Here is an 18,041-nt window from a genome sequence, read left to right as displayed (position 1 = left end):
CATGGTAAATAAATTACGGTAGCTTCAAATCTTGAACAAATGTATGAAGTGGCAATTGTGCTTACTCCATTTTGCCTTATCATAACTCACAGTAATTGTGAAGCAATGGGAAAAAAATAACTTTTTCATCTTTATTTGAAAAATTAAAATAAAGTGCTTTTTATATACAATACAAAAACAAAACAAAACAGTAGTGATATATGATACAAAAATACAATTCACAATACCTGTACATTGGCAGCTGAATTTACAAAATAACTTTACAAAACCTGTTTACTGGCTGTACAATGCATGTTGACAGGAGTCTGAGCAATGTGTGCTGTCTAATAGAAGGCCTGACTACAGTGGTTTATTAGGAGAGAGAGCAGACGACAATACTTTTACAGTGGCATTATTAGTTTCAGCTTGTATTCAATGTACCTGCACATCTTTTTTTGAGTAAAATATCGCCACAATGCATTTGACTATAGCACATTTATTGTTGTTCATGGCAGTCACTTCACCAAAAGCTGCCATTTGTTTATATTATTAACAGTCAAAGCATGAGTCTTTTACACTGCATGAGTGATTGCAGCTAGGCAGTCTCAGGAAAAAACAAACACTTTTGTAGGAAATGTAATACTTGAAATTTTTAATTATTATTATTTTTTCTTTTGAAGATGTGGTTAGGAGTTGTGATTTAGGAAACAAATTCAGTCTCTGGCTGAGACTGAAGCCACCCAATCAGTGAACAAAACTATTAAAACACCTAACGAGCTATGTTCAATGACACAGAGACAATTGTGCCACTATTACATGATAGTACAAATCTTTTTACTGTTTTCAATTGTTTCCACATATGGCCATTTCTCTGACACCTTGCAGTGTCTCATATAACTCTAAAGCTCTAATACCTGGTTAGTTTATCGTCTCAAGAGGCACATCACCTGATTTTTGTTTCAGAAGGCATTTTAATCCCATTTGCCGAGGCAAATTTATACTCAGAGCCACAACCTGCAACATAATAAGGCTTTTTAACATCATGTGCAAATCCCACAGTAATATGCCTGTTCTTTATGATGCTCTAAGTTCTTTATTTTGTCACAATGCTAGAGCCAAACTAAAACACAACTTATGAATGATGAAATATCCATGAATTTAGCAGTTATTGTAGTTTATTATTTATTATTTCTGCATAAATATGATTACTCAGTGCACTGGTTCATGTATTTGTCTCTGGATGGGAATGGATGTTATTGCTCTTATGGTCACTCAAAACTATTTAAGCAGGAAGAGTTTTTATATATATATACTTTTCATCTTTAAGACTCATTGGCTAACAATTTAACGCTGAGGCTATACAGATGTGGGACGTTTAAGTCAGAATATTTCTATTTTCACCCCTACTGTGACAACAGTGATAGATATTTGAATTGCTGAAGAAGGGGTTATAAAAAATGTTTCTGTGCAACCAAAACATTTTGCCACATTGTGATAATAAATATTTATACAGTTTCATCATGCTGCAAGGAATCAGCCGCCACAGATTTACATAACAGTCCTGGACCCTCATAATCTGTTCCGTTTTACCAGCCTGTCAAGGTTTTCACTGCCTTCTGCTCTGGAGCGTTCCGCAAATGGCTAGAATACGCTGCATATTTGAAGATTGTATAAAGAGTAGCTTTGCTCTTTTTTTTTTAGTGGCACTGATTCTAAAGTAATTCACAGCAACAAAAACTTGTGCTTACCCAGTCTTGAGGTGAGGTTATCATATGTTGATCAACCTCACTTCACATTATTCGCTTTGCATAGACTGCCGATCTTGTGACTAATACCGTGGTGAAAAACAGAATGAGATTTTTCTGTGTGTCACATGTAGAAACAGAAAACTTAGAAGAGTCCAAATTCATCATAAGAATATTTACATGCTTAAGAGCATATCTGTCTTCATCTATGTATATGCTTATTCTTCTTCCCTTGTAGCAGTTGAGTTTGTGGGATTTATGTAAAATTTTAATGGTTTTAATGTTTTCTAAAGTGCCTTGCAAAAGTATTCATTTTCTTTGAACTTTTTCATACCTTGTCACATTACAACCAAAAACTTCAATGTACTTTGTTGGACCTTTGTGTGAAAGACCAACAAAAAGTATCACTTGATTCCTTCCACAGAATCATCAAGTGGAAGGAAAATATTTCTCATTTTGTCAAATAAAATTGTGAAAAGTGTTGTGTATTATTCTATTAAACCTCTTTCAATCTGATACTCCTAAAATAAAGTTGGGTGCAACCAACTATTTTCCAGAAATAACTGATTAGTAATTTGAGTGCCCCTGTGTGTATTTTTATCTTGGTGTAATAAAAACACATATTTTATGAATGCCTCAGGGGACATTAGAGATCAAAAAGCATCATGAAGACCAAGGAACACAGAAAACACGTCAGGGATGACATTTTAAAGAGGTTAGGAAATATTATAAAACTAAAATCACAACCTTTGGATATTTTACAGACCAAAGGTCATCTGAAAATGGAAACAGTACTGTATGTCACAACAGTAAATTCACCAAGACATAATTGTCCACTTAAACTGAGAGGCTGGGCAAGAAGATCATTAATAAAAAAAGTAGATGTGAGGCGTATGATAATTTTGGATCAGCTGCAGAAAAGCATAACTCCGGCTGGAGACTCTGTTAAGAGGACAGATTTTATTTGCCCACTCTACAAATCCGACCTTTATGGAAAAGTAACAAGAAGAAAGTCATTGTTGAAACCAAACTAAACTAAGTTCTGTTTGCAGTTTAACAAAGCCCAAAGCTATTTGGACTCTGTGCAAAACACTGAATGGTGGAAAAAACACTCATCAGCTTGAAAATATCAGCGTTACTACAATGAAAAATAAATTTGTCAGAATCATGGCACAATCATAGATGCTTTCTTCAAAAGGAATAGGGAATCTGGCCAGACTTTATGAGACAGATCAAGGTAAAGAGGAATCGTGATAGAAAACCTATAACTTGGAACGTCAGACTGAAGTTCACATCCTAGCTGAACAATAAACCAATAAGCCCAGAGGTAGAATGGAATAACTTTGATCAAAGCCTATTCATGTATTATAATGTCCTCGTGAAAATGTACACCTTAATTGAATTGGGATTAAATACTTGAAAAATTCTAATCAAAGATCTCAGTGTATGGATGTATGAAATTGATAGAGAAACACCCCATGTTTTTTTTTTATTTTTTTTAATTTGTAAAAAAATATCTAATAAAAAAATAAATAAAACCATCTACTTCATAATGATACACTACATTGTGGTAATGTGTCCAGTAAAAATCCTAATAACATATATTTTGTGGTTGTAACACTACAAAATGTAGAAAAATTCAAAAGACTTGAAAACTTTTAAAAGGCACTTTGTCTTTTTATATTTTCATTTTTCCACAACTGAAAAACCATGTCTTTCAATTGTCTGACTTGTTTGTATATGAGTTGATGTTTGCAACACACATTAACTAGTGTGTATCTGCAGTGAAGCACAAACACCTACAGAATAACAATAAACCATTAGAAACCATGTCAAACTCGGTGACATAAACCTTGAGAAACATTCTGCATTTCCAAGCATTACCAGTGTATTATATGGACGGAGAAAGTTGAAATGCCCTGAAAAACAATCCCTTACCAGTGGTTTTGATGCCACCTCTGTGCTTGTTATATTCATGTGAGCCATGTGTGAGAGCATCAGAAGGCAAACTGGAAGTTGCTCCGAATGCACCGTGTGAAGGAGAAAAATAAAATGAAATGCACATTGAACCACAAGGACAGAACAAAATTAGACAAAGTGCAAAATATCTGTAATGAATGTTTCACTGTCGGAGTGCTGTACTCTTCCTCCTATAAATTTTAGTCTTTACCAACAAGCGCACTCTTTCCAGCTCTTGGCAGATAGTCTCACACTATAGAGTCTTTAATCTCAGAGCCTAGTCTCACTCGAGGCCGCGGGCATGAGGGAGAAATCTCTACATGGCTCTCTTTTAAGTTCAGAGGCCTCTTTTCTGACTCTGAGAAACTCTTGGTGTTGTCGGGCGAGGAACACTCCTGAGGTGGAGTGCTGCAAAGATAGTTGTCATTAAGGGTCTGGTATCCTTTGTGATCTGATGCCGATGTTGTGACAGTGCTGCCGTTTAGCGGTAAATTCTCAGCAGGTTTTCCCACTATTCGGGGCTTCTTCTGCTGCATATTGGGGCACTCCCCTTCCTTCAGCATGGATTTCATGTGGTCACGGTTCCTGTAGATCACAAACAGAGAGAAGACCACCACGGAAAATCCCAGGAGAGCGCACACAACAATCAGCTCATTCCAGTAGGTTTTGGTGTTTATCTGCGGAGAGAGGGTTTCCCCTGGCAGAAAAATGACTTCTTCTTGGGAAAGCTGTGGCACACGGGAACGGCCCGTCAAGGTGGTGCTTTCCTGTCGGGCTTCGCCCCTCACACAGTAGTTTGCCAGCAACTCCATGAAGCCTTCTTCCACTGACCAGCACTCGTAGGTTTCCTGCCTGCCAGCCTGAGCGACCACCACCAGTCCCCCCTCTGGGCTGGGGTAATGGAAGTGACCTGTGCCTTCGCTGAATTGCCACTTTCTCTCAGCCAAATTGGAGCGCAGCTTGCATGGCAGTACTTTGAAAGTGTTGGCTGGGATTATGATTGCCTGGCATGAAGATGCTCCTGTGTGAAGGCAAAGCAGAAAAAGATGTAGCAAGCTGTGCTATCTGAATAATAATTGACTTCACACAATAAGTTGACAGCTTTTAGAGGAGCAGTTCACCTACGTGTTGGAGGACGATTAGCAACCGGTGGGCTTGGCTTCTTGCAAATGACTGATGTATTTGCTTCATCTACATCCTGCTGCTGAGCACTGAAACACATGCATCAAATCATTAGGGCTTGTGTTTGCATCATCTAATATTTGCATTTCATACTGGGTTTTAGCCAGAATATTGTGTAGAGCGGGGTCATACTTGCTTGCAGGAGCACTTCTGATGTCTACGCACTGCCCCTTGTTCCAGACACAGTATGGATCCCTGGAAAGGATGCACTCCCCACAACTCTGATAATTAGTGCAGTTAGCTAGTGGAACCTCCACGAGTTCAGAGAGAGATGAAACATAAAGCCGACCCTGGAGAAGACAGGAGGCATTAGACAAAGGTCTGTGACTTTTTTTATTGACTTCCATGTCCACTCCTGGTGTAATAATTCTGAAAAGTGTTTTTTTCTTTTTCAACCATTTTAAATAGTATTTATTTACCCTGATTTAAAAATGGAAGTTTATGTATGCTGACATTCAGGAAGTATAACACATCCATGTCTAGTAAGTTTGCAAACCCCACAAAGAAAATGTATCATTTGCTTTAGAGGAAAGCTCTTTACCACTGGGGAAATAAAAAAAAAAAAAACTTTTTAAGACGGTTTAAGTTGTATAATGAGAAAGCTTTAGAAATAGATTCAACATATTTATGCCCAAGCAGCTCTCCTTACCTTCTCAGTGTCCAGCTCAATTTGGTGCACCGGTTTAGAGTCACGGAAGATTACCATCTCTTCAATAATGTGCATCTTGTTTTTGATGTTAATGGCCTTATGGAGTCTTCCATCATCTAGGAAACACATAGATCAGCTTAAAATGTGACAAGACTCATGTTAAAGGGAACATCTTACAACTGAGAGCCAGAAAATGAACCCCCTGCATGAATCATAAATAAATAACAATAATTTTTCCCACTGCTTCTCAAGTCATAGAGACAATTAAAAATCATTTTCTTTTACAAAAAGCACTTTTGAAGTCATGGTACTCTAAATTGGAAACACCGCCACAGTATAGGGGTGTTGATTTTGCATATTTAATATAAAGTGTAAAACTGCTAGACTGAAAACAACCTGAAAAACCCAAAAAGAAAATTTCCAAATTGTAAAACATGCCATCAGAGACAAAACATATTTTTGTTTTTAAAAAGACATGCTTGAAAGCACCGCCTTCAATATTGGTGGAAAGTGCCTTACCTGTGCCAATGAAAAGAACATTGTACACCTTTTTAGCTGTCTGGACTCCATGGACTACAATCTGTGTGTAGCGCACGTTGCGCTTCAGCAGGAGAGGTTGGCTGCGAATCACGCTATCCATCAGGAAGTGGTCTTTCACAAAATTCAGCACCTTGTCTGGCATGTGCAGCGAGGAAGAGATTCCCATCCCTTTGGCAGCATTTGTAATACACTATGGGGCAACAAAACAAGTGATCTTATTTACATATTCTATCACACTTGATAAAAATACAAACAGTGGTTTGGTAGAATCTTTATCAAATAGCAGTTCTGTCATTAATCAACAAGATCATAACTGATGTCCAGACCAAAGCACGTCTGTCTTGGAACTGACAAGACTCTATTGTGTGTTGATGTTAATATGTGTTCAGGTTCTCCAGAAGAGGGCAGCAAATATGTACTCACAGCTCCAGGCCGAGGCTCCGGGACAGGATGATTGTATGTGTACCACTGCTGGGTCTCTCTGTTGACCTCACGGTAGCGCCCATTGAAAGCCTTTTCCACTTGGTTCATCGTGAATGAACAGACTGCAGAACTTCCTGACGCACCTTTATACCTTAGTGAGAAAAAAAGTTTTGTAAAAATCCAAAAATATTAGAAATTGCCCTTAAGATTTCAGAGAAAGTGTAGGTTTCTAGCAGGAATATTCCAATAAGTAGTACACACAGTTTTCTCTCATACACCATCAAAATCAGAGTCCATGTAGAGTTATCTCTAATTTGAACTCATATTATTAATATACTCCCTACTTTCCGAACGGACCACATTAATTTCTTGCCCAACAATCGTACTCATGTTAGTATTACACCTGTCAGATTTGTCTCAATATAGACTTTAATCTGTTTTGAAATATGTTTTACATACTGGAAATATCTAGCAAAATTTTGTTGGTATGGTGTTTTAAACATTTATCCTCACCACTGAGATGTGAAGACTCCATAAAACATAGTGTTCTTCCAGTCCCCAGGACTTGGCGTAAGAACAAACATGTCTTGGATTATATTGAAGGGAAAACCATCATCAGGCAGCGAGCACAGCAGCTGGGCCTTTAAGAAAGTGGTCCACTTCTTCTGTAATACCCTCTCGCCTCCAATGTCGCCCTACAAGACAAATGCTGGAGGTTAAAAGTCTTTCTGACTCAAGGTCAGGAAAGGGTGTCATACCATAAATTAAAGTTCCTGAAGACCTGTATGGAATATTCAATATTATTAACATGTCATTTCATTTTCTATTTATTTGCCCTCTTCTTTCTGAAAGCATAGACAGAGTGTGTTTGGTCCAAAGTTGGATCTGATTAACCAGAAAAGAAAGAAAAATATTAACCCCTAATGGGCTCAATCAGCTTTGGCTCCCACAGAGATTTACCCCAAGGCAGAATGCTTCTAGGTCATGAAAACAAACTACATAATTATAACAGGCATAGATAAAACACACTTGGGCCTCTGAAGAGGGCAAGTACTTCTAAGTGAAAAAGAGAAAGAAACAATGCCCCCCAACAACCTCTCTTCCCTGACAAAGACCCTCTGACTTGCTGCCCTTGGCATAATCCTTTATAGTGCCATGAGTGACACGGGATCTTGTTGACATGAGAGCTAATTTAGCAATACATGCTGAGAGACAAGAGTGGAAGTTTGATGTCTGATCTGATGGATTTAAGACTCAGATGTGAGTGTTCCCACATATACAAAACGATGAAAGGGTGATGATCAGAAGACGGAAAAAAAGGACCTGAATGATCTAAATGACCTAAAACCTTGGTTAGGTGCCCTCCTAGGAGACTACTGGAGCCCTGCTGGGGATGAAATGATCCATAACAAATACTGAAGCAATGACTGTGGTTATTGCAGTAACCCAGGCAGATACACATCCCCATGTTTTATAATTTAAAGCTACTGTGATCTTAAACTGGCTACTAAATAATTGAAGCAAATGCATTCCATTCATTAATCCTCTTGTAAAAGCATCCCTTGTTTGAAAGGCAGCTCATGGACAAGCCAGCCGGCAAAGGCAGCTTTCTGGGAAACAGAGCAAATCACGCAAATGAGAGCACACTTTGTTTTGTTTGTTCCCAGGTTTGCCCCGATGATGCAGAGCTAAAGCAGCAAACACCTGAACATGCATAATGACAGAGAAAGCAGCCTCTGCAGAGATTTAAACTGGTTTTGGGGAGATAACAGAAACAAAGTGTAGATTTTAGTATTTTATTTAAATCATTTGTAGCCAATTATACCAGCTTTTGTTTTTCTTCTGGCTTACATTCTATACTTAAAGATTCTTGTTCAAGTTTGTGGAAATTCCCTTATGTGTAATCTGTACCAGGAAACTTTAAGATGAGTTCCTCATTTTACAATTTCTGAGAAAACTACATGAGTGAGTAATTACTTGATTCTGGTAAATGGAGCCTTTAAACTGAATGTTTGGAAAACGTAAGTAAATAGTTGAATAATGACAGTTTAAACCTTTTGGGCGATGCCTGGTAGAGATTAATGCCCAGGAGTTCAACTTTGTCTAGCATCAGTTCAGTCTGTAAGCTTGAATTAGTCATGTTAAATTCCCCAAAGAAATGCAAACATTTATAGAAGTTTAATATCTTTCAGTGTATCTTAACATACTTACATAAATACTCTTAATTTGACTTATCTATTTTATAATCTGTAAAATATCCTTCCTAAAAATTACTTTTATTTTTCTGTGTCCATCGCACATCTGAATAATTAATTAATTAATTGACTAATTAACTTATTTATTTATTTACTTATTTATGATAATAGCATGAAATAGAGGACTGATTGAAAAAAACCCCCCCAAAAAAAACAAATGTACTGACTCAAATTCTACAGAGTATAACAATTGGGGAAAGTGTTTAAGTTTGCTGAATAAGAAATTAACAATATATTTTCTAGGTTGGCAAACGCTTATTTTTTATTATAAAAATCCTTACTGCTTGTTCAGAGGTTTAAAGAAAGGCCTTCAAAGGCCTTCATAACTGCCAAACAGCTTGAAGAGAGGGAAAGAGAAAAGAACGCAAAGTCTGCCTCTCTGGGGTTTTGTCTGCCTAAAGATCCCACTTAAAAAATTAAGAGTTGGTGCTGCTTCTTTGGCTTGCAGAATGTTAGGCTGTGATATGAAAGGGGGCTGGGGGAGCAAACACTTTTAAAGATACTTTTAACACTTTTAAAGAAAAGCACATTTGTGTTTGAGTCTCTCCACGCAGCTGTCAGTTTCCGTACAGAAAGCCAGCCGATCCTGTGAGGACTTTGTGAGACATGCAGCTAAGTCATGTTGGTTAAGAATTATGAAATATATTTTAGATATATAATGTTTCCTTGCATGTTCTTTAAACTTAGGGAGGACCAAAGACTGTAAATAAACATTCACAAAACACTATCTCCTGGCTGGAGTTGCTTCAAGTAATATAATTACTCCACTGAATGAAAGGACAGTTCAAATAAGGTTTATCAAATTAATCATTCAGTTTATGGATAATGTATATAAAAAATACTTTCACACATATTAATAGACAGTCAGAGACTTTACTTGAGAGATATTTTGGGTCAAATAAATGTTGATGCATTGGGCAACAGTGTAGCATAAGAGGTTACATCTAAATCTCAAACGTCTGTGAATAATATTTTCATGGTATTCGTAGAAATATTTCTGGGTGAAAGGTCACCATACATTTGTCTGAGCTACAATGATAATATTATTATTTCAGAAGCATGTAAATACTTGTCATCTTTAACAAATATTTTGTAAGGTCAACATTCCACAACTGATAATCTCAAATACTACTACTGAAGCGCCTGTGTCTGTTTAACAAATCCAGATCTGAAGACAAACATTTGTTCCTTAGGAATTTAAAGATGAGATTTGGAAAAAAAAAAGAAAAAAAAAATCAAACAAAGCGAACAGATGGAGGGAACATGTTTTCCCTATATCACCACCCAGTAGGAGTGGAAGCTGCACAAGATGTATTTAAGCTGAAATCAGGAGATGATATATGTGCATTTAGAGGAGGCAGACTGAGAACAAATACATGAAACAGACAAACAAGCCCTCACCTCCATGTGGTTCGATATAATCCTAAAGTGACTGCAGGGCTAGATGTTGCTTAAGGATATAAAAGCATCCTCAGATGGAAATATCTGCCCTGTAGTATCACTCACCTTACACACGCGAGCGATGCGTGACACGACAGTGTTGTCAAAGAAATCAAACTCCTTCCCTGCTTCACTGAAGAAGAAGTAAATCTTATCGTCATCGCCCACAAGGTTGCCCTTGGGCAGGCTCTCCTGTATGTAAGCTGAGCCAACAAAGGCTGGGTCTGAAAGGAAAGTAACAATACCGTCACACTGGGATCTGGGAACATACATCCCCACTGCTGAGTGAAATCCACATCCAGCTGGGACAGAAGATGGTTTTCCATTGTAGACTGATCACGCAGCATTTCCGGCACTCTGTTTTAAAGCTGAGTATTTATCCATTGTTCAATAGAAATGTTATCACTGAAAGATATGATAAAAAGCATTGCTACACAACTACATCAATATACCTTGAAGCCAGTTGAGAGAGTTTTCGGTTTTTAGAGCAGTTCCCTGGCTCAAGCTTTTGTAGATTATGGGTTCATTTCCTTGGAAATTACTGACTGTGCCGGCATACAGCTCCCCATCTGCAATGCAGACAAGAATGATCACAATGTTTCTCCAAAAGAAAAATGTTTCTGCGTCACATAGTAATGAAATCCAGAGAATATCTTGTAGTTTTCATCGCTGACATCACTGCATATGCATCTTGAAACTTTTAACAAGGCTTCGTGGTTATCAACCCCTTACTCCCAAATTTCTAAGTTTTGAAATACATTTTTCCAAACTAGCGTCCCTTTAAGTATATGTTCATGTCATTTCTGTCATGATGGGTGTGGTGTGGAGGCGGTGAGGTAAACGCAGCAGACCCAAATGAGGTGTAGATGAGGAGTTTAATTATAAATATGCAGAAAACACAGTCCACAGACCTGGCAGCACTGCTGAGCGGGAGGCTAAAGCTCACAACAGGTAGCAACAGGATATTACGAGGACTAGACGTACACAGACGTAAACGGACGTAACCAGACGTAGGACCCGACAAACACACGGAGACACAGGTGACATTAAATACACAAAAGGTAATCAGGGAACGAGACACACCTGGGAACTAATCAAGGGGAGACAGGACAACACAGAGACTCAGACACACAGGAAACTTGAAATAAACATACAGAAAAACACAGAACACGACAATTTCGTCTTCAAAAACACACCTGGAGCAACACTTTGATTTATCCATACGTGTTTGAGAAATCCTTGAATTTCCATATGTATATGTTTTTTTTGCTGGGTAACACAACCAGTGTGTGCTCTTTAATTTGTATAAACCTACCAGCCATGATGGCAGTGGACTTGTACTCTGGGTTGAATGGGCAGCGGCTGCGTCCGTCCTCTGTAACAATCTCACCAGCATCATTTTTGACAAAGGAGAAATCCGCAGTCCTCTGAGGGGCAAGCACACGTACACACACACCACATGTGATAAGGGATTTTGAAAGGTGAAGCTCTAAGTTGACAGTAACCTCTCTGTCAGATTTTGCTTTAAAAGGTGGTCAGTCTTTGGCCAAAGTTGAAGTGCAGGTCAGTAATGTTTGTTTGTTCTGGCTTGTTCTAAAAGGCACTAAAAGATCTGAAGAAAATGTATAAAAACCAGATCGATTCTCATGTAATCTGATTACATGCATTATATATTTTGATCTTATCCCCACGGACATGAAAGCTAATAAAATAATGCACGTATATTGTATCTGACTGGTCTGAACGTCTCACTCAGACAGAATGCTGAGCGAGTAGAGAGGCAGGAAGTGGGATGCATCAGATTTGAGATGATGTTCCACTAAAATCAAATAAATGACTCCCACACAAAGTCCTGTATGTGACTAATCACCTTTTATGAGGGGAAAACAAACATTACTGTTGTCTGTAAATCTTAAAGAAATGAGGAAGCAAGGCTATTGAACAGATGGGATATCTTTGAAAGAGTGGAAACTTACAATGTAGGCACACATTGGGCTGAAGGCGTACGTTCCGCATATGTACAGATGAGTGCTGTTCATACGCAGTAAAATCTTTATGTAGTTGAAGCAGTCCCTCTGTTTTAAAAAGACAAGGAAAAGTTTATTATAAATTTTCCAGCTGCTATATAACACGTAAAAAAGCAACAATGGACATTATATTAAATTTTATTATATTGTATAGTATAGAGATTAGAGAAAAAGGCGCAAAGTTTAAAATAAAGATCAAATGTTTCGTTCTTGCATAGTAATTTGAACTCCCCCGTTTACACAAGCTCCATTTCCCTCTGCTAACATGCTCCTGTGTCAAAGGTTCAGATCTAAAGTAAAGAAGTTTAACAAACGTGCAATTAAACAGCGTATTTGAAAAGGAAGGGGAAAATCCATTGTTATGAGAAGGAAAGTTCCAAGATGACAGGAAACATCCAGGTTTCTTTCCTGGCCTGGGCTTGGTTCCCAAATGTCATTCAGCGGCAGTCAGAGCTGAAATTCTGTAAATAATATTTGAGCCATGTGAGTTCAGCTATGCGCACTTCAAACCAACAATTCACTCGCCTGAAGATCTTTTCCTTTGAAACTGCACTCATCTCTCTTCCTCTCTGGAGTTTTCCACGTGAGCTGCAGGAAAAAAAAAAAAAACACTGTGGTATTTAAACTACATCTTTAACACTGTAAAGCATAACATTCAGCTTGCACTCTTGTGATCACTTAATCCCTATTGCCAAATTTCCACCTTACATGAGGGATTCAAGGAGCTACATTCATATTTATACACTTAACATCACAGTGCAGTTTAAAGGTTGCAGCATACAGGCTCTTCTCTTACACTTCTTTGTAGGTTTGCTGCACTGATATCAGAGAGGTTGAGAGCAAACAGAATCTCCCGGGCACCAATATACAGCATGTTGTCTTCACTGCTGAGCAGGAGGGAGGTGAAGTTGAAGACCCCGTTGGCTGAAAAGCTTCTGGTTGTCCTTTCCTTTGCATCTGGCCAGAAAAAGAAAGTGGTCAATGTAAGTAATATTAATTGTATTTTCTTCAGACATCACAGGTAAATGCATTAAATGAATTATCACTATGAACATTTCAACAGATAACATATGATTTGACATTTGGTATAGCAGTAAGAGCTACCCTTTAACATAGCAGGAAAACAATTACAGCTTAAACATTCAAATATAGGTTTTGGGAACAATCATTCAAAAATAAAAATAAAATACATGCTTGGTTCAGGACATAACTTTACTCCAATTGTAGAAAAAACATCTTTTGAGAATTTTGATTCTGAAAGTAGTGTGAAATTAATTAATTACTAAATATTTAGTTTTGAGAATAATGTCAATAATTACTTTGGTATAAAGGGTGAATTATTTCCAACTGTAAGTATACAAAAATAATATTTATAGCAATGTCTTCTTATGCACTAGTGGTGGCGGTTAATGTCCTTATGTACAGATGGCAAAGCATCTGCATTGTAACATACACTTATGCAGTGATGAATATTTGAGTTCAAACCCAGAGCAATAATATAATAAGCAGTAAAAGTTACCACTATAACATTAGCCCGTAAAGCACTTAGTTACCAAGGAGACGGATGGTGGATAAATACAGTGGAATAACATTGCTGACCATGGAGTAAATTAAAATGGAATAGAATCACCCTGGGGGGAAAATATATGAAATAATATCAAATTAATTCTTTGCATTTGTTAAATCACAACAATAGTTTTTTGGGAACAATAATACCCAATTTATTAGTAAGAGATTCACATCAAGTCAAGAAATAAATGTCATTATGTGTATCTTTTTTCTCATGCATCTGTTACAGTTAAACAGTGTTATTGCCTAATTGGTCATGATTCAATAAAGAGACAAAGGTTGAATCATCAACTCCCTGAATCTCTACTGCTGATGATTTATTAGCCCATGTGTTTCTTGGATTTACGGGCCATCAGCACAGGCCCAGCTTGAACGAGTTGCCTTAATTGCATGCCAATGTAAACAGTGCGTGGAAGCTGATGGAAACTGGAGGGGCCTGAACCTCTGCCCCTAAAAATATGGCAACTGAAGGAAAAAACAGATCAAAGAGCTTTTTTTTTAAAAAACCTAAAAGGATTCTTTTGGATTGTTAGCTTCTAATGGGATTTTGCATAAAAAGAAGAGTCTGCTTCAATTTTCAACTACTGCTGTAAGAGACTGAACATTTAGTGAGGTGAAAAGTGGGGACTTACCATCATGTTTCACTCCTAATATCAGCCTAAACCTATTTGTCTTATAAAGGGATACTGATTTCGCTCAAAATATAACTTAATGGAATAACCACATGCAAAAAAACGACAGTGATGCATTAAGTGCAGAAACCAATTCAGTTGTGTTTTATCTATGTCAGCATCAGGATAGACTGAACCCAAGATGGTGCTGGCAACAATTTAAAGTACTTTCCTATGTTTAACCAACTCACTCCAGGAGGAGTCTTTAAGTTCTACTCATAAGAAGCTCAATCACCCTGCAGTATGTGTGTCCTAATTTAACCGTGCCTTGGTTCTACAGCAGGTTGAGAGACTTCCTTTCCCCCAGGAAAACAACATGTTAATAGGAGTCCATCGCCACGGCAACACTGAGCCATATTGTAGTTAAATCTGTCTGTGAAACCACAAGAGGCAATGCTCCATGTACATGGACCCACAGGGGGCTTTTCAGTAGCACTACAGGATAAATGAACGGCTGCTCCGTTGTATTCTGCAACTCGTTTCGTTTCCTTTATTACGAACATAAGCATAAAATATTTTTTTTCAACTCAAAATATATTCAGAGTTATTTTCTGCAATGAGATCAATTCTGGCAAACTGGTACACCACAGCTGTGAAAGATAAACAACTTAAACAATGGCATATTTATATATATATATATATATATATATATATATATATATATATATATATATATATATATATATATATATATATATATATATATATATATATATATATATATATATATATATATATATATAAATAATAAAAAAAATACTTTTATGACTTTATCAAAGTAAATAATCTTTTGCAGTGAAGAGTCTTATAAATTTTGTATTATTTTAACAAAAGGTTGTGGGAAAACTGAAACACTTTCTGCTTATTGTTCATATCAGTATAGCAAATTGTACTATATCAAATTTGTACTATATCAAAATTTCTAGTACAAATGTATTCCCGAAGCGTGCAAACTCCTCCACAAAATTCCTTGCTTTTCTATAAGATATGACAGACTTTGTAGATTTTACTGGCAAGTAAGAGAAAATGCGGGAATTGTGCTCTGTTGGAGAGATACTGAGGGTTTATCTACAAACATAACTTGGAAAAACAACAACTATCTGCACTTTAGAAACAACTGTTTTGTTGACTTGTACTTTGTACAGATCGAGCTTGTTGATTATTTTAAGACAGTTTCTGCTCACATAAGTTTCCAGCAGTAAGTTTGTCAAATAAAAGTAAATCAGTCACAAACAAATGTGAATATTGTTCAAATTTACACTGAAAGCATTTGAAAACCTTACTAGAAGATGAACATATAGATTCTAAATTTATAGCTAAGTTCTAATGTGGTTTTTTTTTTCAAACCTGCCAATTTTGATTTATTTTCTTTTTTTTTACATACACCACACACACACATACACATAAAAAAAAAAAAAAAACTGACGAAATATACAACAAAAATCCCTCCCAACCCTCCCCTCCTATACCGGATCTACTACCCCAACAAGAATACACCTTTTATTCATACATCACCCGATACAGAGCACAGGTTTGCACACACAGAACCAATATTTGACCTTTACACAAAGTTATCTGCCGAAATATTCCCGACATAAGATATAAATGGCTGCCAAATGTCAAAGAATTTGTTTACAGATCCCCTAACAGTATATCTGATCTTCTCTAAATGAATGTAAGACATAACTTCTCTTAACCAATGTCCATATCTTGGAGGATGTGGATCCTTCCATCGAAGAAGAATGAGTCTTCTAGCCAGTAGAGAGCAGAAAGCTAACACAGTCCTCTGATGTTTGCTGAAGGAAGTCTTGATTTTTTTCTCCTTTAATTAAAAGCAATCTATATTACTTCCTTATGTTTATTGAATACTCATTTTAAAAACAGGTAATGTCCCGTACTCAGTATACAGTGACTATTTTTAGCTGTTTTCCTTTAACAACAACTGAACACTGAAGAGATTTGTGACTAGTGCAACCTGGTGCTGCTCGAATTTGACACATTAACTGAACAGAAATAAATATTGAATTATTATTTTTCTGATTGGCTAATCAGCAGTTTACTGATCAACAAGAAAAAAAAATCACCCTATTTCCATCTCTATCTAATTTCTGTGATTTTTAAAGCTCTATTTGTAGGTTTTTCATTGTATCTTCTTTATCTAAATGCTAAATGACATTTAGTAAAGCCTAAAAACAAAAGATCTCTGTTTTTTAATAATTGTGCTATACTGATGTGAACAATAATCAGAAAGTGAACAGACAGATGACATCTATGGCAACTGAATAAATTATACCAAAACATTGGTAGGCAGAGCTGGAGGCTTTACATCTCATCATGTCAGTGATAGAAGACCTCTGATGATGGACTTTGTGAGAGCAGCTTTGTGTGGTTATAGCATTTCATCTGTGGCCTTTACCCACTAAGCCATGAACTGAACACTCTGCAGCTGCAAGCAATAAACCATCATAGCCATTATTATGTAATTAAAAGTAATTTCTACAAATGGCACTGTTACATTTCCTGAAAACTGTCTTAGATGGACTTGAAAATCGTTTTTGGGAACAGATTATTATAAAGTTTAAGAGAGTCCCTTTCTATTCTATTGGGTCAGCTTTGATTTGTTTTGTGTATGAATTGTACTATACAAAGATCTTGCTCCAGCATTCTAATGATCAGTGTCTTGGGTGCCATTATCTGTGGCAAATATAATTGTGAACTACATCACAATAGGTCTATTTGTAATAGGAAAAGATGATTTTATAGATTCATTTCATAAAGTGCAGGCTACTTTGAAGCATAAGTGAACATTTGCAGGATTTATTGACTGTGGAACATCTTTGAAAGGAAGTGTATTCTGACCTTTACTTATAGCGATCTAAAGACTTTCTTTTGCAGAGTCAGAACTGTATCTGACTAAATGGTGCCTTTTTTTGTTATTTCTATATCAGCTCATTTACAAGTGAGTTCAGCGGAACATTATCACAAATAGAAAACAGGCTTGATTTAATTTGATTTGAATATCACTAATAATATCATAAATACATTTTTTACCACTAGAAATGTGCATACTACATTGTAATTGTAATTCACAGTAATGTACTTTGCACAGTTGTCATGTTTGCCAACATCCCCAAAAACTGTGATAATAAAAAGAGATATGAGACCTTTTTTATAGCACAATTCATACACAAGGCAATTCCAAATGCTTCACAGAATAACAAAGAAACATATACAAAGAAAACTACATTAAAACATTAAATGGAATAAAACACTTAGAAAATTTTAGATATGAGTAATATAAAGGCAATTTTAAAACAAATAAATAAAAATATGCAAGGATTGATCAAATGAACAGAAGAAGTTGCAAAGAACAGTCTGTGCATCTTATGTTTTAGGTTTTCTGTTGTAGAGCTGATGAGTTTAGGAAAATCATGCATCACCTTGTTAATGTTTAAAAGTAGATAGATAGATAGATAGATAGATAGATAGATAGATAGATAGATAGATAGATAGATAGATAGATAGATAGATAGATAGATAGATAGATAGATAGATAGATAGATAGATAGATAGATAGATAGATAGATAGATAGATAGATAGA

At 36.6% G+C, this 18,041-nt stretch overlaps 1 protein-coding gene across 2 annotated transcripts in view; it reads right to left on the bottom strand.

The window, feature by feature from the left end:
* Nucleotides 1-134: 134 nt before the first annotated feature.
* sema4ba (sema domain, immunoglobulin domain (Ig), transmembrane domain (TM) and short cytoplasmic domain, (semaphorin) 4Ba) overlaps nt 135-18,041 on the bottom strand; it is a 55,660-nt gene continuing 37,753 nt past the window's right edge. For both annotated transcript variants that reach the window (XM_044125049.1, XM_044125048.1), the window contains exons 3-15: nt 12,996-13,156; nt 12,725-12,787; nt 12,149-12,247; nt 11,488-11,599; nt 10,625-10,741; nt 10,239-10,396; nt 6,991-7,172; nt 6,478-6,628; nt 6,034-6,244; nt 5,515-5,630; nt 4,998-5,155; nt 4,809-4,894; nt 135-4,704 (exon numbers count right to left, since the gene is read on the bottom strand). In XM_044125049.1, the coding sequence (XP_043980984.1) occupies nt 3,932-4,704; nt 4,809-4,894; nt 4,998-5,155; nt 5,515-5,630; nt 6,034-6,244; nt 6,478-6,628; nt 6,991-7,172; nt 10,239-10,396; nt 10,625-10,741; nt 11,488-11,599; nt 12,149-12,247; nt 12,725-12,787; nt 12,996-13,156 (2,387 nt within the window). In that variant the 3' untranslated portion in view covers nt 135-3,931. The remainder of the gene's footprint in view (nt 4,705-4,808; nt 4,895-4,997; nt 5,156-5,514; nt 5,631-6,033; nt 6,245-6,477; nt 6,629-6,990; nt 7,173-10,238; nt 10,397-10,624; nt 10,742-11,487; nt 11,600-12,148; nt 12,248-12,724; nt 12,788-12,995; nt 13,157-18,041) is intronic.

The sequence above is a fragment of the Gambusia affinis genome, linkage group LG08, assembly GCF_019740435.1.
Source record: "Gambusia affinis linkage group LG08, SWU_Gaff_1.0, whole genome shotgun sequence".
NCBI classification, from domain to species: Eukaryota; Metazoa; Chordata; class Actinopteri; order Cyprinodontiformes; family Poeciliidae; genus Gambusia; species Gambusia affinis.
Note: the sequence above shows the minus strand (reverse complement) of the source record. Positions and strands in the feature narration are given on the sequence as shown.